Source organism: Muntiacus reevesi, chromosome 16 (assembly GCF_963930625.1).
Source record: "Muntiacus reevesi chromosome 16, mMunRee1.1, whole genome shotgun sequence".
NCBI classification, from domain to species: domain Eukaryota; kingdom Metazoa; phylum Chordata; class Mammalia; order Artiodactyla; family Cervidae; genus Muntiacus; species Muntiacus reevesi.
Window position 1 is genome coordinate 61,729,068 of NC_089264.1, and position 27,636 is coordinate 61,756,703.

Consider the following 27,636-nt stretch of genomic DNA (forward strand, 5'->3'; position numbering starts at 1 on the left):
GTTCAGCACTTGCTCAGACACTCAGGTGTAGACTCCGGAACACCAGGGCTGTTTTTCTTCCGCTCTTCCCCGGATGTTACCGGCGCGCTCGGAGGACACCAGAGTAAATGCCGGGGGAGCGGAGGGGATGCAAGCTGGTCGCTCTTTTGTGCCGCTCCTCTCCCGGGTCTGCTCCTAAACTCTGGGAGGACTTAGGGTGCACTGCACAAGGGCGGCAGAGAGGAGCTGCTCTCCTTTCACGCTCCATCCGCTGGGTCCTAGCCAGCCTCTGACCTCAGGGATAACGTCTCCTGCTTGCATCACCGCACAGGTGAGACCAGGTCTCGCTCTGATGGCGACGAGGCCTGCCGTGGGTGCCGGCCCGGGCCCGCTGGACGCTTGCGGCGCTAGCGAAGTGCACAACACCTAACGGGGCCTGTCAGCCCGGTCCGTGCTGTACCCTGCCCATGAGGCAGCGCCGAGGTGTCTTTCTCGACCACGAGTTTCTCCCAGGGCACGTCTGCCAACCACAACCCTCTGGAACCCTCCCTTGCTTTGAAAAACCCACAAGAAGCTCAAATGGCGCTGTTTCTAGCATTCTGCAGCTTTAAGAAAGCAGCTCTTGTCATAAACAGTGGGATGAATAATGCTTTCTGCAATGCTTGCCTTCAGCATAAAGCACAGGCTCCACTCCTACCCAGACCCTTAGCAGCTGTCTAGCTTCACACCCCACCACAGAGCCCAGCCTGAAGGGGCAGAGGCACCGGGGATCACCCCCCCACCACAGAACCCAGCCTGAAGGGCAGAGGCACCGGGGATCACACCCCACCACAGAGCCCAGCCTGAAGGGGCAGAGGCACCGGGGATCACCCCCCACCACAGAGCCCAGCCTGAAGGGCAGAGGCACCGGGGATCACCCCCCACCACAGAGCCCAGCCTGAAGGGCAGAGGCAACGGGGATCACCCCCCACCACAGAGCCCAGCATGAAGGGCAGAGGCAACGGGGATCACCCCCCACCACAGAGCCCAGCATGAAGGGGCAGAGGCACCGGGGATCACCCCCCACCACAGAGCCCAGCCTGAAGGGGCAGAGGCACCGGGGATCACACCCCACCACAGAGCCCAGCCTGAAGGGGCAGAGGCACCGGGGATCACCCCCCCACCACAGAACCCAGCCTGAAGGGCAGAGGCACCGGGGATCACACCCCACCACAGAGCCCAGCCTGAAGGGGCAGAGGCACCGGGGATCACCCCCCACCACAGAGCCCAGCCTGAAGGGCAGAGGGAGCCAGGGATCACCCCCCCCCCACAGAGCCCAGCCTGAAGGGGCAGAGGCACTGGGGATCACACCCCCCACCACAGAGCCCAGCATGAAGGGGCAGAGGCACCGGGGATCACCCCCCCCACAGAGCCCAGCCTGAAGGGGCAGAGGCACCGGGGATCACCCTCCACCACAGAGCCCAGCGTGAAGGGGCAGAGGCACCGGGGATCACACCCCACCACAGAGCCCAGCCTGAAGGGCAGAGGCACCGGGGATCACACCCCCCACCACAGAACCCAGCATGAAGGGGCAGAGGCACCGGGGATCACCCCCCCACAGAGCCCAGCCTGAAGGGGCAGAGGCACCGGGGATCACACCCCCCACCACAGAGCCCAGCCTGAAGGGGCAGAGGCACCGGGGATCACCCCCCCACCACAGAACCCAGCCTGAAGGGCAGAGGCACCGGGGATCACACCCCACCACAGAGCCCAGCCTGAAGGGCAGAGGCACCGGGGATCACACCCCACCACAGAGCCCAGCGTGAAGGGCAGAGGCACTGGGGATCTCACCCCCACAGAACCCAGCCTGAAGGGCAGAGGCAGCCGGGGCTTCCCCAATTCACATCTGATTCTTCCTTCCTCTCTGCTCTCTTCCCCCTGTTCCCTTCCTTGGAGTGTTAAATTATCTTATGTGTTGGGAGAGTTGAGGGTGAAAAGAATTCTTCAGACAGTTTGTGTGTGGGCATCCTTCTTTCAGGCCGGTGTCTTTTAAACCAGAGTCAGGAATTTGCCTGCTTGTTAGTCAGGTTCCCCAAGGGCCATCTTCCCTCTACCCAGCCTCTGGTAGCATGTAGTCACAGTCTTACTGTCTTGGCCTGAGGCCCTTAGATTATAAGAAACTCAGTTTGTGATTTGAGGACAAAACAAGCCTATATCTTCCTTTCAGGAAAGATCTGTCTGCTTAGAATGAATCTAAGTAAATTATGAACCACTTGCCATAATGCCAATACAAATAGCCTTTTCTTTTCTTACCTCTTAAGAAACTTTATTATCAGCTATGTGCTAAACAGTTCCATTTTTTTATTCCTTTTCAAATTCTTTTCCCGTCTAAGTTAGTATTAATACATAATATTGAGCAGAGTTCCCTGTGCTACACTACAGGTCCTTTTGGTTGTTCATTTTAAATATAGCAGGGTGTCCATGTCGATCCCAAACTCTCTCTCTATCCCTCCCCTCCATAGTCTTAATATGACCTTGTACCAACCACATTCTACCCTCTAGCTCTGGACCAAAGTGTCCCAACATCAGCATCACTGGCATGCTGGGCTGGATAATTCATGCTGAGCACGGCCCGGACGACTGCAGAACGTCAAGCATCATCCCTGGCCTCTAGTCACTAGATACTAGCAGCATCCACCCCTCAAGTTATGACAGCCGAAAACACCTTCAGGTGTCCCCACATGTCCCCTGGGCAGAGGAAGCCACCCTTGGTTGAGGACAAGGCTGCAGACCTATCCGGAAGCAACAGGTGATGCCTGTGTAATGCTTGTAAGTATTTTGAAGATAGATTGCTTCTAAGAAGCCCTCTGTAGCTGTAACTTGTTTATCTTCCCTATGAGTCAGGTACTGCAGATTATTGGCCCCTTTTCCACAGATAGAAACTTGGAAGCATTCAGCTTTCCCAATCAGGTCATGGAAATCTGTACTTTCATTTCCCTACTCTGAAAATGAAAATGATGCTCACTGTTTTCCTCCCCTGGCCTGAGATCGGAAAATAACCGTAGGACAACGCCCTTTCCTACCTGTTGTTCTCAGACTCCTATATCAAGCATCTTCAAAGATAAATTATATTTGCCTATCTCCCTATTTCATGGACATCAGAAATAAAACCCTGAACATAAATAAAATGGCAGTGAGCCACATGTTTCATCAGTGTAACTGCCAAGTTACAGGGAGTGAAAAATCAATTCCAGCACAACCAGTAATGATCTGATAGGGTTTTTTTTTTCCGTCATGCCCAGACACAATGCAATTTTTAAAACACAGGTATTAATGTGCCCAACAAGCCTACCACAATAACCTCCATGACACCAATCTAGCACTTGGGAATGAGCACAGATAAACTGTAGATACAAACAACTGTGAAGTGTCAGCTCTTCAACATTCTATTCATGAGGACTTCAAAAGCCAAGAAATTATACAAAAGCATATAACAGTTTGCGAGCCACAAAAGCACATGGCCTCCTAGTTGCTAGAGCTATCCAACTTGATCCTAAAGGAAATCCAAAAGAACACGGGATATTCAAAAATGGTTGAGAATTGCGAGAGAAAATCTATCTTGCTGGAAAATAAAGCCAACCGCTTTTAGATACGAGAGCTTGGTTGTTGTTCTTGTTCAGTCGCTCAGTCGTGTCCGACTCTTTGCACCATGACCTCTGCCCACGGACTGCAGCACGCCAGGCTTACCTGTCCTTCACCAGCTCCCAGAGCTTGCTCAAACTCATGTCCTTTGAGTCGGTGATGCCATCCAACCATCTCATCCTAGTCGTCCCCATCCCCACACGCCTTCAATCTTTCCCAGCATCAGGGTCTTATTTCTAGAGTCAGCTCTTCACATCAGGTGGCCAAAGTATTGGAGCTTCAGCTTCAGCATCAGTCCTTCCAATGAATATTCAGGATTGATTTCCTTTAGGATTGACTTCATTTAGGTCTTCCTTTAGGTTTGATCTCCTTGCAGTACAAGGGACTCTTTAGAGTCTTCTCCAACCCCATAGTTCAAAAGCATCAATCCTTCATCACTCAGCCTTCTTTATGGTCCAACTCTCCCATCCATACATGGTTACTGGAAAAACCATAGCTTTGACTAGATGGACATTTGTCATCAAAGTAATGTCTCTGCTTTTTAACAGCTGCTAAAAAGCATGGTCAAAGCTTATCTTCCAAGGAGCAAGCATCTTTTAATTTCATGGTTGCAGTCACCATCTGAAGTGATTTTGAAGCCAGAGAAAATAAAGTCTGTAACTGTTTCCATTGTTACCCCATCTATTTGCCATGAAGTGATGGGACCAAATGCCATGATCTTTGTTTTTTTAATGTTAGGTTTTAAGCCAGCTTTTTCATCTTCCTCTTTCACTTTCATCAAGAGGCTCTTTAATTCCTCCTCACTTTCTATCATCTGCATATCTGAGGTTATTGATATTTCTCTCAGCAATCTTGATTCCAGCCTGTGCTACATCCAGCCTGGCATTTTGCATTATGTACTCTGCACAGAAGTTAAATAAGCAGGGTGGCAATGTACAGCCTTAACATACTCCTTTCCCAGTTTTGAACTGGTTTATTGTACCATGTCTTGTTCTAACTGCTGCTTCTTGACCTGCACACAGATTTCTCAGCAGGCAGGTAACATCATCTGGTATTCCCATCTTTTTAAGAATGTTCCACAGTTTGTTGTGATCCACACAGTCAAAAGCTTTAGCATAATCAATGAAGCAGAAATAGATATTTTTCTGGAATTCTCTTGCTTTTTCTATGACTCAATAGATGTTGGCCATTTGATCTCTGGTTCCTCTGCCTTTTCTAAATCCAGCTTGAACATCTGGAAGTTCTCAGTTCATGTACTATTGAAGCTTAGCTTGGAGAATTTTGAGCATTACTTTGCTAGTGTGTGAGATGAATGCTATTGTGTAGTAGTTTGAGCATTCTTTGCATTGCCTTTCTTTGTGATTGGAATGAAAACTGACTTTTTCCAGTCCTGTGGCCGCTGCAAAGTTTTCCAAATTTGCTGGCATATTGAGTGCAGCACTTTCACAGCATCATCTTTTAGGATTTGAAATAGCTCAGCTGGAATTCCATCACCTCCACTAGCTTTGTTCATGTGATGCTTCCTAAGGTTACTATATTTATTACTGTATGTTGTGTGCAACACATTTGTGAAAATCTGGGCAGGGACTACATACTTTTCATTCACAAATGTAGAAGGCATCATTTAGAAACTGAATGGAATGGGTCTCAGTCAATGTATCTGAATGTGATTGATATGGTATACGAGATTAAAAGGCATAGCTTATAGATAAAAGAAATTATCTATAAGGAACTAGGGAACTATAGGAACTAGGCAAGTTAGTTAATATGAATTAAAATTGACTTTGACATGATAGAAGGCTGATTTATAGTTCAATGCATTTTATTGCTACCAGTTGCATAATAATAACAAGAGATGTGAAGGATGGGTCCATTTTCTTCACATAAATGTTTGTTAATTCATATGCATGGCTAAACTAGCATAGTCTGTACTTTTGAAGATGTAGTGAGATTACAACTTAACCATTAAATATACCAAAACAAGTCACTTGTTATAGTCATTCTAGTAACAATTAGAGTTGTATGTATTCAAATACAAATAGATATTTCTAGCTAAAAATATGAATCTGCAACTAGATATATTAATCAGAATTGTTCTAGTGTTATTTAACATAAATGAATTTTAAAATAAAACCTTGTGGGAATCAGTGATCCAAAGCTAAAATAGTCAGGAAAAATGTAAAACTCTGCAATTGAAAAGAATAAACTGTTCAGACAATATCCTGTCTCTGCCTGTAAATCTGGAAGGTCTTGACTGCCCTCTACAGGGCATGCAAATAATTTTCACAGATTTGAGCTTAATATTTAGGCATTTTTTAGAACATTAAAAAAAATAATTTACTGGGGTTCTATTTTTAAGATTTTTACATATTCACCACATAAATTTTTTAAAATAAAAAACCCATGGTCAGCACATAAAGAGATATCACTATTAACTACATTGAAATTAATGTAAGTTAGAAAGAGATGGATAAGGATTTTTTAAGATATAAAATATTCTCCTTTGACTATTAAGACAATACAATACAGATGGCTAGTAGTTGTTTGTACTGAGTAACTTCCATTGGTAAAAAAAAAAAAAAAAAACATATAAGGAAACACTTACTAGTAAGGTTTTAGCGTTCCCAGGTGTGATTGTCTTTTACTTCACCACTGATTCTGGACATACAGCACCCCTGTTTCTGATCTTTAACCGATAATTCGCCTAAAACATATGCACCCGCATATATTAATTCAGTATCGCTCATTAGCTAGGCATTGTGAAGGGAAAGTTATTATCATGAGCCTACACACCGTTAGTACACTAAACAAGTCTTAGTGTTGACAGAATGGAATACACCACTCCATGTCCCAAAAGGTTAGAAAGAAATTCAAAGACACTTAGGCTGATGAGGCTGATTCAGTCTGGGAAAGATTCTCGCCCCGGATCCAATAGAAAACTTCTCAGTAATCCACAGAAGCAGCTTGATTTCTCCAAACACAAGTCAAAATAGACTTGATACTGATACATATGGAGATACAAACTCAAAGCTAAAACTGTTAGGTGAATATTAAATGAATAGATGATGGTGCCACCCTGCAAAATGCTGATTAAAGATTTTTTATATCAATCTAAGGTAACATTGCCAATAGACTATCACAGAGCTCTGTCTTTGTCTCTGACATCCCACATTTGTCTTAATCAAGAGAATAATGATAAAAGGTATCTTTATCAAATCTGAAGAGAACATGAAGCACAGGTGAGCAAATAAAGATTTTTTAAAAAGTCTCAACAGCAAGTTAAATTGAATAAGATAACATTTATTGGGGACTATATTAGATCCCCGGAGAAGGAAATGGCAACACACTCTAGTACTCTTGCCTGGAAAATCCCATGGATGGAGGAGCCTGGTGGGCTGCAGTCCTTGGGGTCGCGAAGAGTCGGACACGACTGAGCGACTTCACTTTCCCTTTTCACTTTCATGCATTGGAGAAGGAAATGGCAACCCACTCCGGTGTTCTTGCCTGGAGAATCCCAGGGACGGGGGAGCCTGGTGGGCTGGGGTCTATGGGGTCGCACAGAGTCGGACACAACTGAAGCAACTTAGAAGCAGCAGCAGCATATTAGATCCTATGTTTGAATCCAAGGGAAAAAAATAATGTGACTGTCAAAAAGCTCATTTAAACTTGTGCTGCTTTAATGGATGACTAGAATAAGAAAAGTGTTGCTCTTTGCTAGCTAGCTATACCAAGAATACTGTGATTTGGACAGGTATGGCAGAAAGCATGTAGGAACTTCATCGGTGTGAGGCCAGAAAAGATGGTGGAGGCAGGAGGTCAGACAGGGTCAGACAGAGGCTCAGCCTCACACAGGGCACCTGAATAACCCGTGGGGATGGCTAGTGCGTGCAGTCCAACCTGCCAGACAATTTCATCTTGAGAAATGCTGGGTGGGAGCCAGTTTAGGTGTCAGGACAAGCCACAATCAGGATCAGAAGATCTGATGATGGCAGCAGAATTCCCACCAGTGGTAAATTTAGGAGAAACTGGATATATTCCAAATAAAGCATAGAAGGAGATCTTAGGCAGTGTACTAGAGACCAGTTGGTATCTAGGCTCCAGCAAACTCATTTCTCCATCAAGTACTATAGGCAAATGTCTACATACTCTGAGTTTATCAAGGATCTTAAATTATTGGACCCAAGATACATAAAGGAAAAGTGAAAGTGAAAGTCAGTCATGTCCAACTCTTTGCAACCCCATGGACTATAGAGTCCATAGAATTCTCCAGACCAGCATACTGGAGTGGGTAGCCTTTCCCTTCTCCGTGGAATTTTCCCAACCCAGGGATCGAACCCAGGTCTCCTGCATTGTGGGCAGATTCTTTACCAGCTGAGTCACCAAGGAAACTATAATATTAAAACAAATATAGCATAATGTTAACAAGTCACCTGCATTCCAGTACTTTTATTCAGTTCAGTCACTCAATCATGTCCGACTCTTAGTGACCCCATGGACTGCAGCACGCCAGGCCTCCCTGTCCATCACTGATTCCCAGGGTTTAGTCAAACCCATGTCCATCGAGTCAGTGATGCCATCCAACCATCTCATCCTCTGTCCTCCCCTTCTCCTCCCGCCTTCAATCTTTCCCAGCATCAGGGTCTTTTCCAATGAGTTAGTTCTTCGCATGAGGTGGTCAAAGTATTGGAGTTTCAGCTTCAGCATCAGTCCTTCCAATGAACACCCAGGACTGATCTCCTTTAGGATGGACTGGTTGGATCTCCTTGCAGTCCAAGGGACTCTCAAGAGTCTTCTCCAACACCACAGTTCAAAAGCATCAATTCTTCAGCGCTCAGCTTTCCTCACAGTCCAACTCTCACATCCATACATGACCACGGGAAAAACCACAGCCTTGACTAGATGGACCTTTGTTGGCAAAGTAATGTCTCTGCTTTTTAATAAGCTGTCTAGGTTGGTCATAACTTTCCTTCCAAGGAGTAAATGTCTTTTAATTTCATGGCTGCAGTCGCCATCTGCAGTGATTTTGGAGCCCCAGAAAATAAAGTCTGACACTGTTTCCACTGTTTTTCCATTTATTTGCCATGAAGTGATGGGACCAGATGCCATGATCTTAGTTTTCTGAATGCTGAGTTTTAAGCCAACTTTTTCACTCTCCTCTTTCACTTTCATCAAGAGGCTCTTTAGTTCTTCTTCACTTTCTACCATAAGGGTGGTGTCATCTGCATATCTGAGGTTATTGATATTTCTCATGGCAATCTTGATTCCAGCTTGTGCTTCTTCCAGCCCAGCGTTTCTCATGATGTACCCTGCACATAAGTTAAATAAGCAGGGTGACAATATACAGCCTTGATGTACTCCTTTTCCTATTTGGAACCAGTCTGTTCTTCCATGTCCAGTTCTAACTGTTGTTTCCTGACCTGCATACAGATTTCTCAAGAGGCAGGTCACGTGGTCTGGTATTCCCATCTTTTTCAGAATTTTCCACAGTTTATTGTGATCCACACAGTCAAAGGCTTTGGCATAGTCAATAAAGCAGAAATAGATGTTTTTCTGGAACTCTCTTGCTTTTTCAATGATCCAGCAGATGTTGGCAATTTGATTTCTGGTTCCTCTGCCTTTTCTAAATCCAGTTGAACATCTGGAAGTTCTCAGTTCATGTACTGTTGAAGCCTGGCTTGGAGAATTTTGAGCATTACTTTGCTAGCGTGTGAGATGAGTGCAATTATGTGGTAGTTTGATCTTTCTTTGGCGTTGCCTTCCTTTGTGATTGGAATGAAAACTGACCTTTTCCAGTCTTGTGACCACTGCTGAGTTTTCCAAACTTGCTGGCATATTGAGTGCAGCACTTTCACAGCATCATCTTTTAGGATTTGAAATAGCTCAACTGGAATCCCATCATCTCCACTAGCTTTGTTTGTAGTGATGCTTCCTAAGGCCCACTTTCTTTGCATCTAGGATGTCTGGTTCTAGCTGAGCGATCACACCATCATGATTATCTGGTTCATGAAGATCTTTTTTGTATAGTTCTTCTATGTATTCTTGCTACCTCTTCTTAATATCTTCTGCTTCTGTTAGGTCCATACCATTTCTGTCCTTTATCAAACCCATCTTTGCATTAAATGTTCCCTTGGTATCTCTAATTTTCTTGAAGAGATCTCTTGCCTTTCCCATTCTATTGTTTTCCTCTATTTCTTTGCACGGATCCCTGAGGAAAGCTTTCTTATCTTTCCTTGCTATTCTTTGGAACTCTGCATTCAAATGGAAATATCTTTCCTTCCCTCCTTTGCTTTTCACTTCTCTTCTTTTCACAGCTATTTATTTGTAAGGCCTCCTCAGACAGCCATTTGCTTTTTTTGTGTTCCTTTTTCTTGGGGTGGTTTTGATCCAAGTCTCCTGTACAATGTCACGAACCTCCATCCATAGTTCATAAGCCACTCTGTCTATCAGATCTAATCCCTAAAATCTATTTCCCGCTTCCCCTGTATAATTGTTAGGGATTTGATTTAGGTCATTCCTGAATGTTCTAGCAGTTCTTTTTTTTAATAGTGACTTTTTTACTTTTTCCTAGTACTTTTATTAGTGACACATAAATTAAGTTTAACATGGAATGTGAATACATTTTTATATATTGAAAATGAAGTGGGGAGCTGTCTCCAAAAGCAAAGATACTTGGGATCTAAAAGTCTTTAAAAGGGGATGACCAAGTATAGACAACATTAATGGATTATACAGTATTAAACAATCAGATATGAATGGGCAGGTCTTTTGGAAAGTCATTCTGGAAATGTACACATTGGGCAAACATAGGAACTGGGCAGGTTTGACCAGCATGAGAAGAAGACTGCGAATCCTGACTCTGCTTCTTGTGCATCTTAGATCTGACTGGAAATAGTGGAGTACCTCTCAAGGAATGCTTAGGAAGCCAACAAATAACCCTGGACTTGAAGGTTTCAAACCTAAGGATGTGACGTAATTCCAGATCTTCTGCTGATGAATTTCTAAATCACTCAATGACCAGGGCAGGTTTAATCTTGGGGGTGAGTCAGTACAACAGGAAAAGTTGCCAGATAACACAGAAGGAGGGGTGAGACCCCAGGTAGACGTGGGCACCTCTTAGTGTGGGGTCCCGTGGCTCACGGAGTGTACCAGCAACCTGGGAACCGCTGAGAGGAGGTGTCACAGGCTGAGAACGTCCTGGGGAGGACCAGACCTACAGAAGGAAACAGTGAAGGGGATGAGGAGACGTGTGCTTGAACATCAGAGGTCCTGTCATATAAGAAATGCACTTGGCCTGCTTTCTATTGGCACAAGGTGCAGATAAAGGTCAGATGGTGAATGCTCTCAGAAAAGATGAATTTTTACTTATTGTACAGACATATTTTCTAATGATTACCTAGAAATCCAATTAACTGTTGAGTTGACTAAGAAAATGAGAGGGCCATCCCTAGGGACAGGATGATCACTCGAATGGTGAGTCATCAGCTGGGAGTCGGTTATTCAGTGGCCCGTTGCCTAGATTTGTACCTGCAATTTCTAAATACTTGTGAGAATGCTTTAAAAATCTGGCTTCGGTGGTTGCTTGACTGCTTCTTAGGATACAGAGATAAGTGAGAAAGGAATCCCAAGTAGCCTTTGGAGTAAGTGCTACTGTAGACTTGGAGCCACTTAAAGGATTAGATCCAACTAGCTTTCTAGTGGTTTAGATGGTAAAGAATCCGACTGCAATATGAGAGACCTGGGTTCGATCCCTGGGCTGGGAAGATCCCTTGGAGGAGGGCATGCCAACCCACTTAAGTATTTTTGCCCATGGACAGAGGAGCCTGGCAGTTTATGGTCCATGGGGTTGCAGAGAGTTGGACATGACTGAGTGACTAAGAACAGAGACAGGCTTCTTATCTGCTTCAGAGATGCACCATTACAAATATCTAGTAACTTTGTAATAGAAGGATCTACACAGCTCCTAGACCAGAGATATTGATAACTTTCTAATATTTCGGCCCTCATGTGGAAGGTAGCAGAGAGGGGCAGACTACTAAATCTATTTCAATAGGCCAACTAAAATCTTGATCATGAGTGACTTCAGTTAGGTGCTAATAATTACTGGCATAAACAAGAAGGGAAGAAATCGGCTTTTATAGCTAGACTGGACACTCTCCACTGAGCATTTCTTGTTTACCTACAGCTAAAAGACAAAGGGAGAACTTCTCTCCTCCAACTTTTAAACACAATTCCTAGCTTTCTCTAGGACAGGACCACCTTGGGTCACATGCCTATCTCCAAGCAAAAAAGGTGGCCAGGAGACTGCTATAACCTGATTGTTTTAGACATGACTTACTGCTTAACCCTGAGCCAATCACCATAGCAAAGAGGATGGAGTTTTAACAATTGGCTTAAACCGATCAAGCCCTTGGGATAAGGCTGTGGCCACAGAGGGAAACACATTTACTTGTGTCCACTTGTGGATTAGAAGCTGAAATCTCTCTATTCTCTAAAGCACAGTTCAGTTCAATTTTAGACCATCCTCCCAGCTCCGTTAAGCACAGCAGGGAGTAATTTTTATTTCCAAGTTAGAAAATGCATCCAAAATAGAGAGTTTCAGGAAGTGAAGGAAATACTAGCATCCAGTTCCTTGAACATTTGTACTATCTCCATGCATCTTTATCCACTGACATCAACTTAATTTTATCTGTACTTTCTGCACCACTAAGAAGTCCCCAGGGCCTGAGAGGAAATTGTGAGAGCTTCTGTGTAGTTATTGTTGCTAGGAAACAATATCCTTCGTATCCAAGTGTTCAGGCTTTGAGACACTGTGTGAAGTCACTGGTTCATAAAGGGAACCTTTGGTAAATAGGTTGTTTGGGTGTGAGTAAATTGATGTTCGCTCTCTGTGGCAAAATGTTCTTGTGTAATCTTTGAATAATAGTTTATTTCTAGGCCTCTCTTCTTTCCTTTGGATCCAGCTGCCATTATTGTTCCCATGAGAACTCACACTTCTACCTAAAATGGAGTGAGTGAGCATTTTTTTTCCCCCAAATCATCTGTGATTATCTCAGTGCCTTGAACACTAAGCTGATGAGGTTTTAGTTAAACAAAGTCAAGTGAGCTTGGGAATACAGACCCAGACCACTGACTGTATAAATCATTAAATCCTATTAAAATTCACAGTGATTGACAGCCGTGCTCCTGCCCTGCTATTGGGCGTGGCCCTGAAGGGCTCTGCTGCCCTGCAGAAGGGGGGCAATGAGAAGTTTTAAGCTTACTACTATCCTCTCCCCTCTCAACCCCAAACTGAACCATCTCTGGTCCTTCAACTCTAGATATTGCTTACATATTTCTCCCATAGAATCCCACAACTTAAAGATCAGCCTGAGGTTGTAATTTATCACCTAGTTACTCAGTAAGCCTAAAATTAATGAGCAGCTTTTTCCATTTCCTTGGGGCCCAGACCCACCAGTAAGGCTCCTGGAGGCAGAATCACTGTAATCAAGAGTGTATCTGGCTCAAGAATGCTACTAAATAAATTATAATAAGGTTACCAGTTTGAGACAATAAATTCAGACCCCTAAGCAGCAAACAACATTCATAAATTCATTTATTCAGAAATACATATATTAGATGCATAACTATGGGCAAAATATGTTCTAGGCATCGAGAATTGTTTTAATGAATAAAAGAAGGTCTTTGCTTTCAAAAAGTATATAATATGATGAGAGATGGAGGAGACAAAAGGCAGAGATAAACACAAAACTATGTAAACAGGTAAAATATTTGCACAATAAGATGTACTGTGTTGACAGAAACTCAGTGGGAAAGCAGAAACCACTCAAGGTTTTTCAGAAAGGAAATGAGGTGGATGAAACTGGAGCCTATTATACAGAGTGAAGTAAGTCAGAAAGAAAAACACCAATAGAGTATATTAACGCGTATATATGGTATTTAGAAAGATGGAAATGATGACCCTATATGCTAGACAGCAAAAGAGACACAGATGTAAGGACCGACGTTTGGACTCTATGGGAGAAGGTTCGGGTGGGATGATTTGAGAGCATGGCATTGAAACATGTATTTTCCATTTGTGAAATAGACCACCAGTCCAAGTTCGATGCATGAAACAGGGCACTCAAAGCCGGTGCACTGGGATGACCCTGAGGGATGGGATGGGGCGGGAGGTGGGGGGGGTGCAGGATGGGGGACACATGTGCACCCATGGCTGATTCATGTCGATCTATGGCAAAAACCACTACAATATTGTAAAGTAATTAGCCTCAAAATAAATTAATTAATTTTAAAAAAGGGGAACTTAATAGAGAGAATTGGTTACAAAGACTGGAGGAGCTGCAAAAGCAAAAGAGAGAAAGAAGAAAGGGTGTTAAGTGAGCCAAAGCCAGAAGCAAGCGCCCAAGAGCCTGAATCTGCTGATCCTATTAGAAATGCAGCCCTGGTTGTTTGTGGAGGTGCCAAAAGAGGTGCTGGGAGGGTCTGGAATCACCCCCCCGTCCAGCAGTGACTGTCAGCAACAGCAACACTGCCACCTTGTCAGAGACAGAAGCCAGGGCCTTGCCTTCCCCTTCTGCCTTCTGATCTTCAGTCCGTTCTTCCTAGGGGCATCGAAAGGAAGCAAGAGAGACAGAGAGTCCAGCCCCAGAGGCACAGGACAGAGTTTAGAAAGCGGGATGTGAGACACAGAAAGAGCAAATGAATGACCAGCAGAGGCCACAGCGGAGGTTTTAATGGGAAGCTCTGGTAATCCCAAATCTGGAGGAAATAATTCTTCCCTAGCAGAGAAAGACAACAGATAGATCTAGATTTTTGTTGCAGAATTGTTATAGAAGCCCATTTGGCAACAAGCAGAAAGAGATTTAATAAGGAAGAGCTGCTTACAAAATTAAAAAGCGGAAGTAGTAGGCTGGTCTAGCCCGGGCAACTGGAAATGACTCCCAGCACCGCAGTGCAGACTGGCCCCACCAAGGGGACTGAGCGCTTCACCGCACCAGGAAGCTGGGGATCAGCTAGCTCCCGCCATCGTGTTGACTTCAGGACCTCAGAAAGTTAAAGCCAGGATTCCTGGTTCCAGAGCCCCCTCTGCAATGTGTGAGCTGCACCAAAATGAACGCTCAAATATCACCTTGACATCACTTAAATTCGTTTAATAAGGGTACCTAAATCTTTACCTTGGGAACTGTAGTTTTTAGCTTTCCTAAATATTAGAACATGTACTAAAGGAAGCCAATCCACACAGAAAGATTTAGAAAGGAATTTTGTGCTGAAATATGTAACATTTTACAAGAAATATGCAGTCTCCAAGAGGGCAGGAGCCATGTCAGTTTTATTCACTACTGTAACCATGGCAACTTTCCATTCCCAGCACATAGTCAATAAATACCTACTCATCCAATGAATAACACACACACATAGCTTAATGCCTGGTTGTCAAGCTAAGGTTAGTAGCACAAAGTCAAGAGTCTTAATTTTTACAGTTGTCTTAGATTGTCTAATCTGTTTATTTTAATTTTAGAATCACTTTTGTCTAGTCCCTCCCCCCCACCAAAAGAGCCCATTGGTATTACTAGGCAATCACATTAAATTATAAACGAACTTATGATGTTGAGTCTTCCTATTTGAAATATGGTATGCCTTTTTATTTGTTCAAGGCTTCTTTTGTGCTTTTCAGAAGTGTTTCAAATATTGCTTCATGTAAGTCTTGCCTGTTTCTAAGTTTATTACTAGATATTTCCTCTCTATTTTAAAAACAGTCACTGTAAATTTTTGCTTTTGTATATGAAAACCACTCATTTCTGTGTAGTAATTTTGTACCCTATAATCATACTAATTCTATTGTTTGTAATAGTCATTCAGTTAATTCTTTAGGGCTTACTGGATATGCAATTGTATAATTAATCTTAATACTTTAACCAGCAGTTTTCCAACTTTATAGTTCAAAATTTTCATTCACTTACTTAATGGTTAGTGTTTCCAGAGCAATGTTAAAAATAATAGCAATGACAGTGTACACTCTTATTTTGTTCTTAACTTTCATGGGAATTGTCCACTATTTCCACAATAAGCATGATTCTGGTTTTGAGACTGAGAAAGTTATATCTTACCACATTATGGAAATATCCATATAGTCATATTTATTGGGTGGTGGTGTTTGTGTTGTTAAAAAAACAGACTGGCTATTAAATTTTGTCAAATGCCTTTTTCAGTTCAGTTCAGTTCAGTTCAGTTCAGTCGCTCAGTCATGTCTGACTCTTTGCGACCCCATGAATCGCAGCACGCCAGGCCTCCCTGTCCAGCACCAACTCCCGGAGTTTACTCAAACCCATGTCCATCGAGTCGATGATGCCATCCAACCATCTCATCCTTTGTCGTCCCCTTCTCCTCCTGCCCCCAATCCCTCCCAGCATCAGGGTCTTTTCCAATGAGTCAACTCTTCACGTGAGGTGGCCAAAGTATTGGAGTTTCAGCTTCACCATCAGTCTTTCCAATGAGTATTCAGGGTTGATTTCCTTCAGGATGAACTGGTTGGATCTCCTTGCAGTCCAAGGGACTCTCAAGAGTCTTCTCCAACGCCACAGTTCAAAAGCATCAATACTTCGGCGCTCAGCTTTCTTCACAGTCCAACTCTCACATCCATACATGACCACTGGAAAAACCATAGCCTTGACTAGATGGACCTTTGTTGGCAAAGTAATGTCTCTGCTTTTTAATATCTAGGTTGGTCATAACTTTCCTTCCAAGGAGTAAGCATCTTTTAATTCCATGGCTGCAATCACCATCTGCAGTGATGCCTTTTTAGCACCTGTATACATAATCATATGCTTTTTTTCTCCTTAGATCTGTTAATATAATGAAGGACATTACTAGATTTTTCTAATATTGAATCATTTTCACTCCTGAAATAAACGTTGTTTATTTAATTATGTTATGCAATGTCATTTAATGTCCTGCTGGATCTTGTTTCACTAATATGTTCTGTTTATGAAAATAATTTGGAAGTTTTTATTCTTAGCTTATACTTTGGAATTAAGTAGAAATAGAATTATCAGTTCTTAAATGTTGGAATCTGGTGCTTGTTTGTAAGGGGTAACATCAAATTTTTTGTTTGTTTGTTTAATTAAATTTTTTTATTTTATGTTGGAATATGGCTGTGATAGTTTCCATGGACAGCAAAGGGACTCAGCCACACATATACATGTATTTTGATCTTCCGTCTCTCCTGATTCAAGTTTTAGCTAATGCTTTTCTTATAAGAAAATTATCTGTTTTATTCAAATTTTCAAATGTGTTTCCATAGATTTGAGCAAAGTTGTCTTAAAATTCTTCCCCGCCCCCCTGCTTCCAAAGTGCTTTCCCTGATGATATCCTGATTCCTGTGTTTGACTGGAGTCCTCTGTAGACGGTTTCCTCAAACAGGTCGCTCGGTAATGTTCTCGGATCTTCACGTGTCTTCTCTGGAAGGAAGTGGTATTTCGGCCGAGAACCAGACTTGAGTCTCAGTTGCTGCCCTTTTGCTCTTACTCCAGCTGTTGTGAATTGTTGTTCTATAATCCCTTCCTTTCTATTCCCTTCCCTATAATCCCTTCCTTTATAATCCCTTCATTTCTAAAGCTGTATGTCTGAGTCCAGTAGCTTTTCCTGTGAAAACACCCTCCATTCTGTGTTTGGAAGATTGTAAAATTATTATTTTACCTTGGAGTTCAGGAATGATATCAGGGTTGCCTGATATAATGAGCCCTTCAATAGACAAAATAGTTTGGTTGTTAAGTTCAGGGAAATTTGTATTTTGTTTTTGTATGTTACAGCTCCTCTTCTTCTTTCACTCATGCCCACTATTCATGTATTAGCCCTTATATTTTCCACTTCTCTGTAATTTGTTCAAACTGTCATCCAAGCCACTAATCTGGCCTCATCAGTGGCATCTTCTCGTCAATTCATCTAACACACTTTTTTATTAAAACCTATGGGCTTCAGAACGAGGAAGTAAGGAACTTTCCCCATGCTAATCATATATCCTTATGTGTTCCCAAATTTTGAATGAGGGTGGGAAATGAGAAGTTCATACTCTTGTCTGCTTTCTCCCACAGTTCTTCTCATGAGATGACATCTATTTTGAATGTTCTGCTTGTTTTGCTTCCCTAGGATGACTGGGTTTCCTTATAAATACTGTGTTTTTCTTGCATATCCCTTGGGGTTTGGACCCAATAGCCAGAGCACCCTAAATGGAAGCAGTGTTCTAGGTGGAAAGCATGGTGGGCTCCAGGGAAGCTGTCATTCCCCTACTGATGCACAGGAGGTACTCATCTCTCTCTCTCTCCCCCCACTTTAAAAATTCTCCTACATCTTATTAAGGGAATGGCTCAAATGGTGAAGAATCTAACTGCAATGCTGGAGACCTGGGTTTGATCCCTGGGTCAGGAAGATCCCTTAGAGAAGGGAATGGCAATCCTCTCCAGTATCCTTGCCTAGAGAATTCCACGGACAGAGGAGCCTGGCAGGCTGCAGTCCACGGCGTCGCAAAGAGTCGCACACAACTTAGCAACTGATGCGTTCATGTTACATCTTATTAAGGGCTTCCCAGGTGGTGCTAGTGGTAAAGAACTTGCCTGCCAATGCAGTAGACATAAGAAATGTGGGTTAGATCTCTGGGTTCAGAAAATCCCCTGGAGGAGGGCATGGCAGCCCACTCCAGTATTCTTGCCTGGAGAATCCCATGGACAGAGGAGCCTGGCAGGCTAGGGTCCACAGGGCTGCAAAGTGACTTAGCACACACACACACATCTTGTTAGAGGGCTGTGGAAGCAGCAGTTGCTCTGGTCACATAAGTGCTAGCAGCCTTCATTAAATAGGCCCCGCCAAGTCCCCACACCCAGCTTTCTTCCTTAATCTCACTGTTCTAACCCCCATCCAAGTACCGAAGCTTCTAGTCCCCCAGTTCTCTCCTTTTTAAATGAAAAAGAATTTGATACTTTTTTATTTGAGGTGAATATAAATAAAAAAATTAACTTAGAAGGTAAACAGATTTATACACAGACCCCTCTCCACCAAAAAAAGCTCAGGAATTGCCTAATTAAATAGCTGTGGCAGGAGGCATGAAGGTAGGACTATTAACAGGAAAACAGAGATCTAAGCAACTAAATCTCCAGACCCCTAGCCCTACACCTCCACTCCATGAAGACCAGAGGCTTCTCCTCCGAAGAGGGGAGAACAGCAGGTATTTGGGATACGTGGATACCAGTACAGAGCTTGAAGATAAGAATACAGGCTGAAAACAAAAGGATTGAATAAAAAAGAAAAGAAACTTAGAAAGACCCTCTTTGTCTCTAGAAGATAGAAAGATACAAATATAGCCTTCTCTATGTCTTAAGTGAATTTTAGACTTTTGGATATATCAATTCATTGTTTTTATGCAAGGTATTCTAATATATGATAATATATTTGTCTATATATTATTAATATATAGACTATATATATGTCATTAATATATTGTCATATATTAATAATATATGTTTATTCTATAAACTTAAATAGACTACTGGCAAGTGGGAGCAAAAATAAAAGGGAGAATAGATTTCAGGACAGACCCTTCTGTCACAATCTATAATCCTCTTCATATTCTCCTTAAATTACTTAAAGCTCACTCTCATAAGTATTAAGATATAAAAATATTATCAAAAAATCATATAGTTCCTAAAATTTTCACATATATATTAGCTATAATCAAAAGATATAAATAGAAGCTTGCCTAAGTTTATTTTTTTAAAAAAAGAGACTGCTATCTTGAATGTCTTGATCATTTAACAGATCTGTACCAATTTGTTCTTTCATTGTACTTCATCCATTTATTCTTTCTATAGCTCTCTTAACAAATATGTGCTCTGTTATACTTGTGATTAAATGTTGTTCAGTCACTAAGTCGTGTCCAGCTCTTTGCGGCCCCAGGGACTGCGGCGCACCAGGCTCTTCTGTTCTTCACTGTCTCCTGAAGCGTGCTCAAATTCATGTCGGTGGAGTCGGTGATGCTATCTCACCATCTCATCCTCTGCTCTTTCCTCCTTTTGCCTTCAATCTTTCCCAGCATGAGTCTTTTCCGTTGTGTTGGATCTTTGCATCAGGTGGCCAAAGTATTGGAGCTTCAGTTTCAGGATCAATCCTTCCAATAAATATTCAGGGTTGATTTCCTTTAGGATTGACTGGTTTGATCTCCCTGCAGCCCAAGGAACTGTTAACAGTCTTCTATGCCAAGACACCTAGAATCCAGGCATCCTCCAATCTAATCAAAGAGTTCCCATTGGTAGACACAATGAGAATAAATATGCAGCAGTGGTAGCAGATACCACTGAATGATCACAGAGCTTATGTTCATCATTGAGCTTATGTCCATCTGCTCAATGCAACCACAGCCAGCCTATCAGAAATAGCACTCAACAAACTTCTTTTGTCATCCTGATTTAAAACATCATCTTATCATCAATCACTGGTGATTTTTTCTCAGATCCCCGACTGTCTTCAAAGTGAATTTCTAGGCCAACTGAATCCTTATCCAACTCTGCTGTTTCTTCGTTTCAGATGGCTACACCACCGATGACATTGAGTTTTACTGGAATGGAGGAGAGGGCGCAGTAACAGGCGTGAACAAAATTGAGCTCCCTCAGTTTTCAATTGTCGACTACAAGATGGTGTCCAAGAAGGTGGAGTTCACAACAGGTGAGAAGTTTCCCCCTAAATGTACTAGGGGTGCTGAGAAAGAAGATGGAGCCCACCAAATGACCATCTGATGTTTTCTTTTATTTTTTTCCATTCAGGGGCATACCCACGACTGTCACTAAGTTTTCGTCTCAAAAGAAATATTGGTTACTTCATTTTGCAAACCTACATGCCTTCCACACTGATTACAATTCTGTCCTGGGTGTCGTTTTGGATCAATTATGATGCATCTGCAGCCAGAGTTGCACTAGGTAATGCATTCCAGCGCCCCAGAGGGCTGGTGGGATTTCACTTCAAATAACAACCAGTGAGAAGCACTGCAGGCAAGAGCTTCTCACATAGAGAGCAAAGGGTGAGATTGCCCTAAGGGTGCTCGGGGATAAAACATCTACTTGTAAGCACTTAACAGAGTGCATGTTTTACAACATAATGTCCTTTTATCACTTTACCAAAATTAAAAAAAATAATATTGCAGTGCATTCAACCCTATATAAGTGCTTCTTAGAGCATATTTTAAAATTCTCATTACACTAATTTTTACTAACTTTGTGATTTCTTCCTTGCTTCCTGCTTTCTTTGGTGGAGAACATTATTATATTATTTTCAAATGGACCTGAAGAAAGCTAAATCTTATAACCATTCACAAGCTATATCAATACTATCTTTTGAATATTAAATATAGTTAAATTGTATCTATCTGAATCTCTCTTAAATGGAGCTTCTTGCACTTGAGAAAGGTACAGATATTCATCAGCTGTATTAATGATCTGTGATAAGGACAGAATAAAAATGGTTTCTTTCCTGCAGAACAAAATTCAGAATTAATCTTGCCATGACTGAATAATTGCTGCAAGCTGAAGGGCTGTATTTAATTTTAAAGGATTCCTTGGAAAGTGAGAATATGTAAGATCTGTCTGATGAATCAGGGTATGTGTGGGTTGGCCTTATTATTTGACCCAGAGCCATTTCATTTATCATCTTCTGGGATTATTCATGCACACACACATACACACACACACACACACGCATGCATCTGTGCATGCAAAAGAGCATCATTTGTGACTAAGCTAGCATACCTAGCTAGGTATAGGCCTAACATACCTAGGTCTGCTGAGACTACAGAACTGGATTAAAGAATCAGCATAACCTTTCACCCCTAGACTAGTCATGTCTACAGCTCATTTCTATTGGTTGAGTATCTAAGGGTCACAAAGTCAAGTGCTAGCAGCCCCTTATCAACCTTTGAACATTCCAAGACTAAGGAAACTAGACCAATAGCTTATCATATCATACGTATGTATGTGCACATATTATGTGAGTATGAACATGAATATGTATATATGCCGTGGTTAAAGAAAAATATTGGACAATGTCCACAGCAGGGAATATGAACCATCAAGGTCATGAATTGTGGTTCTTTTTTGCACATCTATCCTCAAAGCTAATAATATTTTTGATTAGAGATGTCACCATATAAAGATAATGAATAAAATAAAACTGACTTTTGAAATGTAAAACCTAAGGTAGTTTAAAACCTACTCAAGTAGAAAAAAAATTTATTTACCAACCCCCCTTGCTTAAAAAAATTCAAGCCAAGGAGTAGGAGCAGAAGTGGAATTGATGTATTTTAAATGAGTTGTTTGTTTCTGTACCAGAGGTTAGATAGGATTATATTATGGGAAATTTTAAAATTTATTAAAAAAAAGTAAACAGGACCACTCTGAGGGCATTTCTTATCAGTCCAGACATTTAAACCCATCACTGATGTCAACAATTTAAACTTTTTGTAAAGTAGTTCTGACTCCCTCTGTTCTCCTAAAGTTGGGTGGTCAAATCAGGGAATCCAAATAGAATAATCTCACTAGCAAATGAGGTTGAAACTATTTTATTCTCTTATCATTTTCAAACTTCTATTCCCTTTGCCAGTTTTCCTTTGTCTTTAGTATCCATTTTATGATTTTTGTCTTTATTTGTAAGGAACTCCATCAAGTTTTAGGTTTTCCTTTTATTTTAAATGCCTTTGCTTCAAACCTCCTTGCTTTTTTGCCCCTAGCTCCATGATCTACAGTAAAATAGCTAATCTCAGAGTCTGTTTACTTAGCTATAAAATGGGAACAATATACCTGCCCTATCCCACTCAGCAGGCTGTTATGACTGCATAGAATCCAGAGATGTGTTCACAACTGTAAAATCACTCTGTGTGTATATTAGTCACTCAGTCATGTCCAGCTCATTGTGACCCCATGGACTATAGCCCACCAGGCTCCTCTGTCCAGGCAAGACTACTGAAGTAGGTAGCCATTCCCTTCTGCAGGGGATCTTCCCATCCCAGAGTTCAAACCTGGGTCTCCCACACTGCAGACTCTTCACAGTCTGAGCCACCAGGGCAGTCCTATACAGGTGTGTAATATTAGTATACAGCACGTTTTAGGACTCAATAGGAACATCACTTCTTATTTTCCCCAATCATCATTTCATCACCATCATCAACACAAAATGTTATACAGACACACAAAAATTATACTGTTAAGAATGACACATTTAACAAAGTAGACAAAGCAAAAATCTTCCTTCTAAAAGACTACAGTCTTAAATTTGTTTAACAAGTTGAATTTTTAGGAAGCCTTTTCCTGACTTCTGGGAGCTAACTCACTCTAGTCTCTGGAATCAAGGAACTAGAGGTAATATTTGAGGGGGGAAAGTCAGTAAGATTTTATTATATTTTTAAATCCATATATCAAATACTTGATGTAAATCATGAACTTTATTAGTTTCTTCTTCCCATGTCAACTCATGATGAATGTTGCATTATACTTTTAAAAAGCAGTATGGACCTCATGGCCTGGGCATTTTAGTTTCATGCAATGAAATAGGTCTCCTTAAACTGGTCACTGACTTCCACTTCGGTAGTGGCTGCCATGGGGATTAGTATTACAAGAACAGATTTAGGATGGACATGACAGATGCTGAGAGAAGAAAGCAAAGAGGGTGGCATGTAGCAGAATGAGGGACATATGACAGTAAACAGTGGGTGAATAAATGAGATTTTAAAATTTCCATCCACCTTTCTTTCTCCTTTGTGTATTATTTTTTAAAACACAGTTTTCAACCCAATACTCACAGAGCTTCCCATTTTATGATTCATTCATGAACTGTGTAAGGAGCCTGCAGCTTTGTCCTTTAGATGGTCTGTCCTGTTCGCCTCGAGGTTTATTGCATCACTACCATCAGTCTGGGACACTAACAAGAGGATGGTACCTGTCATCTGTCTTCAATAGGAAACTTGGCGAGTGCATCCAGCTCAGCTGCTTTTCTGTTCCGCAGGAATCACCACAGTGCTGACGATGACCACCATCAGCACGCACCTCCGGGAGACCCTGCCAAAGATCCCTTACGTCAAAGCGATCGACATCTACCTGATGGGCTGCTTCGTGTTTGTGTTCCTGGCTCTGCTGGAATATGCCTTTGTGAATTACATATTTTTCGGGAAAGGTCCTCAGAAGAAAGGAGCTGGCAAACAAGACCAGACTGCTAACGAGAAGAACAAACTGGAGATGAATAAAGTCCAGGTAATCTATTAAATAGGGCTTCCCGGGCAGCTTGGCTGGTAAAGAACACACCTTCCATGCAGGAAACCCTGGTTCGATTCCTGGGTAGGGATAACGGACAGGTCACCCACTCCAGTATTCATGGGCTTCCCTGATGGCGCAGATGGTAAAGAATCTGCCTGCAATGCGGGAGACCTAGGCTCGATCCCTGGGTTGGGAAGATCCCCTGGAAGAGGGCATGGCAGCCCACTCCAGTGTTCTTGCCTGGAGAATTCCCATGGACAGAGGAGCCTGGCGGGCTATAGTCCCCGGAGTTGCAAAAAGTCAGACATGACTGAGTGACTAAACACAGCACAATCTATTAAATATTCCTAACAATCTTATTCTGCGAGTTAGCAGCAGTATGGTACTCAGAACTCCCACAACATAATAAAGTATCATAAAGTATTACTTTATGTTCAATAAGGCTCAAACTGCCTTTCATGTTGCATAACTGGAAACTGAGAATCGGAGATAGTAGGTGGAATTTTACATAGATAAATAACATACGTGGGCCTGCAACTCAACTGCAAGTCCATGATTCCTTATTCTAAACTATATAGTTGTGAGACTATATGCAAGATAATTCCAGATATACTTTATAAATAAATGAAAACTAAAGAAGTAAGAACCAACTCTTACTCCTAAGTGGCAATGAGGCACTGCAGCACAGCGCTTACATCCACAGAATGGAATCAAACTGCTTGGGGTTAATTCCCAGCTCTGCCACTTACTGGCATTAGAACTCCAGGCAAATCAACCTGTGTTATTCTTTATCTAACCTGTTCTCGATGTTATCAACCAGAAAATGATGACTATAATATACCTATCTCTCAGTTACCGTAAGGACTAAATGAGTTTTGGTATTTTTTTTCAAAGTCTAGTATTTGATAGTTTATATTCTAGTATTTTTTAAGTCTAATCTAGTACACAGTAAATACTCAATAAGTATTAAAGCTCCAATACTTTGGCCACCTGATGCGAAGGGCTGACTCATTGGCAAAGGTCTTCAGGCTGAGAAAGATTGAGGGCAGGAGAAGGCAGGGAGAGAGGATGAGATGGTTGGATAGCATCACCAACTCAACGGACAAGAGTCTGAGCAAACTCCAGGAGATAGCGAATGACAGGGAAGCCGGGCATGCTGCAGTCCATGGGGCTGCAAATAGTCTGATACTACTGAGCAACTGAACACCAACATTTATGATATTCAAGACACTGTCAATATCTGTCCTTTGCTTTTCACTGGTAGGTCCTATGACCTGTGCTGTCACTGTGTAACTAAACTGAAAATAATGCTTTGTTTATTCCTTTGAAAAAGCCCTGTAGCCCCTACTTTCATGCCATTTATCACTAAAACCATTTGACAATTACGTGCATTGAAACGCTGGATCCATGACAAATTGTTTTGAAGATGGCACACAGGTGGTGACTCAATATTCATTCATGGTCCTGAGCATTGAGGACGCTGCTCTTAATGAGAGGGGTCTCCTTGCCCTCCTGGAGTTTAGACGCTAACATGGGAAGACAGGCAGGACGCGAACAGCCAGCTGTTGAGAGAACAGTTTCAAGTAAAAGGAAGTGCTACAAAGAAAGGGGCTTCCCTGGTGGCTCAGCTGGTAGAGATCCGCCTACAATGCGGGAGACCTGGGTTTGATCCCTGGGTTGGGAAGATCCCCTGGAGAAGGGAAGGGCTAGCCACTCCAGTATTGTGGCCTAGAGAATCCCATGGACTGTATAGTCCATTGAGTCAGCAAGAGTCAGACACGACTGAGCAAGTTTCACTTTCATGAAGAAAGTGAAACAGAGTAATGGGCAAGAGAATGTCAGGGCTCACGTTCAAGGGAATAGCAAATGTTGATCAGGTGATCGGGAAAAGCTCTCTGAGGAACTACCATTGGATCTGACAGCTGGGTGATGAAAGTGGCAACCACGCCATGTCCACTCTAGGCAAGGATTTGCATGACGTGTAAAATTACTGAAAGAAGACCAATGTAGCAAGAGCATGGTGAGTGAGGGAGAAATAAAGTAATACGTGCTGTGACTGAAGAAGCAGGCAGAAGTCAGGTTACTAATCCTCAAGGTGCATCTTCGTGCTCTTTAGTAGGATATCAACATTTGACAAACACTGTCAAGTAACTAGAAAGCTATAAATGAAGAAAACCTACAGATTCAGCCACATGGTCAAAATTCAAAGCAACACACTCAAGTAAAATTTTACTTCTGTGTAAAACACTATATTCAATTCTAAAGGAAAAGGGGTTGTCATGATCCTTGCCCTCAAGAATCTTCTGATCTGGCTGGAAAGAAAACTATGATTGAATTATAAAATAAGACAGGAAAGCATTTATCTTGAATATATCTGAAAGGAAAAGCTTCCTGCTATCTGATGTAGCCAGACCAGCTTTAGAAGTATCTGAGCAGTGGTTTTAAAAGCCACCTCTTTTCTACTCCCACTCCCTATCTCAGTTACTTCTAACCTACTGGTTGGTCCTCTGCAGAGCTTGAAATGTGTGTGAACTGATTTATCATGAGTAAAACCCCTACATAGATAAAATGGTAGAGATTCCTTGGTAGGAAAGTTCAGAAGATACGAACTGGATGAACACTCAAAGGTACATAAGCATTGGAGTAATAAAAAGAAGAAAACAAGGCCTTTCAATTGGCTAGAAAAGCAACATTCTCTAGAGAGAGTAACTAGATGGATAAGTCAAGCAACCTGAAGTCAGATTATTCAGATAAAAGAAAAAGATTATAAAACAAACTTTAACACACTCTGCCTTGATTCTATCCCAGGATATCAAAGAATTTTCTAAGGTGCTAAGGCTTCCCAGGTGGCTCAGTGGTAAAGAATCCTCCTGCCAAGTAGGAGATATGGATTCAGTCCCTGGGTTGGGAAAATGCCCTGGAGATGGGCATGGCAGCCCATTACAGTATTCTTGGCTGAGAAATCCCATGGACAAAGGAGCCTGGCAGGCTACAGTCCATATGGTCTAAAAAGAGTCAGATACAACATAGCGACTAAACAACAACAAACGGACAAATAAAGGCTGGCAGAAAGGCTCATATGCCGTATCAGATCTAGAGGTATAACATACATTGCCCTAAAGGGGACTTGCTGACTAGCTAATAAATAAGTACAATGTTCCCATCTAACTGATCTTTATCTCATAAGCAGCTGTTTTGAGCAACACCGGGCTTAAACAAAGTTAAATTTTCGTTGGATCTCAAATCAACAAACGTTTATTTGATTTTTAAATTGACTTTTAAAATTTGACTTCCAAGAGAAATTACAGAAAAATCCCTCAGTTGTCAGAAGACGAAACATGTAAGAAAAATAAAGATGTATTTTTATCCATGGAAAGCTAGACTTGGAATGCCATAGATGCTTTATAGAAACATAAGTAAACACGTTTATGCCAAAATTCAAAAAGAGAGCATCTTAAGACATGGCAGAGTTGTTTAAATCAAATTGACGTTTTGATATATTAAAAATCATAAATCCTGAGAAAAATTTTTTAAAATCTGCTTGAAGACATGAGAGTGTAACTGAAGACAAGCAGAAATCAGGAGAGACTCAAAGGCCAGTGGAGCGCATCTCAATGCGTAAATGAGTCTTTATACAGCTTCTCCCCGAGGGCCACTCCCCATCCTGGAAGGTGCAGGCTGGGGGAATATCAGCAAAAAAAACTGCAGTTTTGTTGATCTGATAAATCAGAGCATGGAGTTTGGTGCTTCCAGAGTT

At 42.0% G+C, this 27,636-nt stretch overlaps 1 protein-coding gene across 4 annotated transcripts in view; it reads left to right on the forward strand.

Moving 5' to 3' along the window:
- The window catches only part of GABRB1 (gamma-aminobutyric acid type A receptor subunit beta1), a 400,975-nt gene that overhangs the window by 357,572 nt on the left and 15,767 nt on the right, over positions 1–27,636 (forward strand). For all 4 annotated transcript variants that reach the window (XM_065907309.1, XM_065907310.1, XM_065907311.1 and 1 more), the window contains 3 exons: positions 20,170–20,307; positions 20,406–20,558; positions 23,632–23,876. In XM_065907309.1, the coding sequence (XP_065763381.1) occupies positions 20,170–20,307; positions 20,406–20,558; positions 23,632–23,876 (536 nt within the window). The remainder of the gene's footprint in view (positions 1–20,169; positions 20,308–20,405; positions 20,559–23,631; positions 23,877–27,636) is intronic.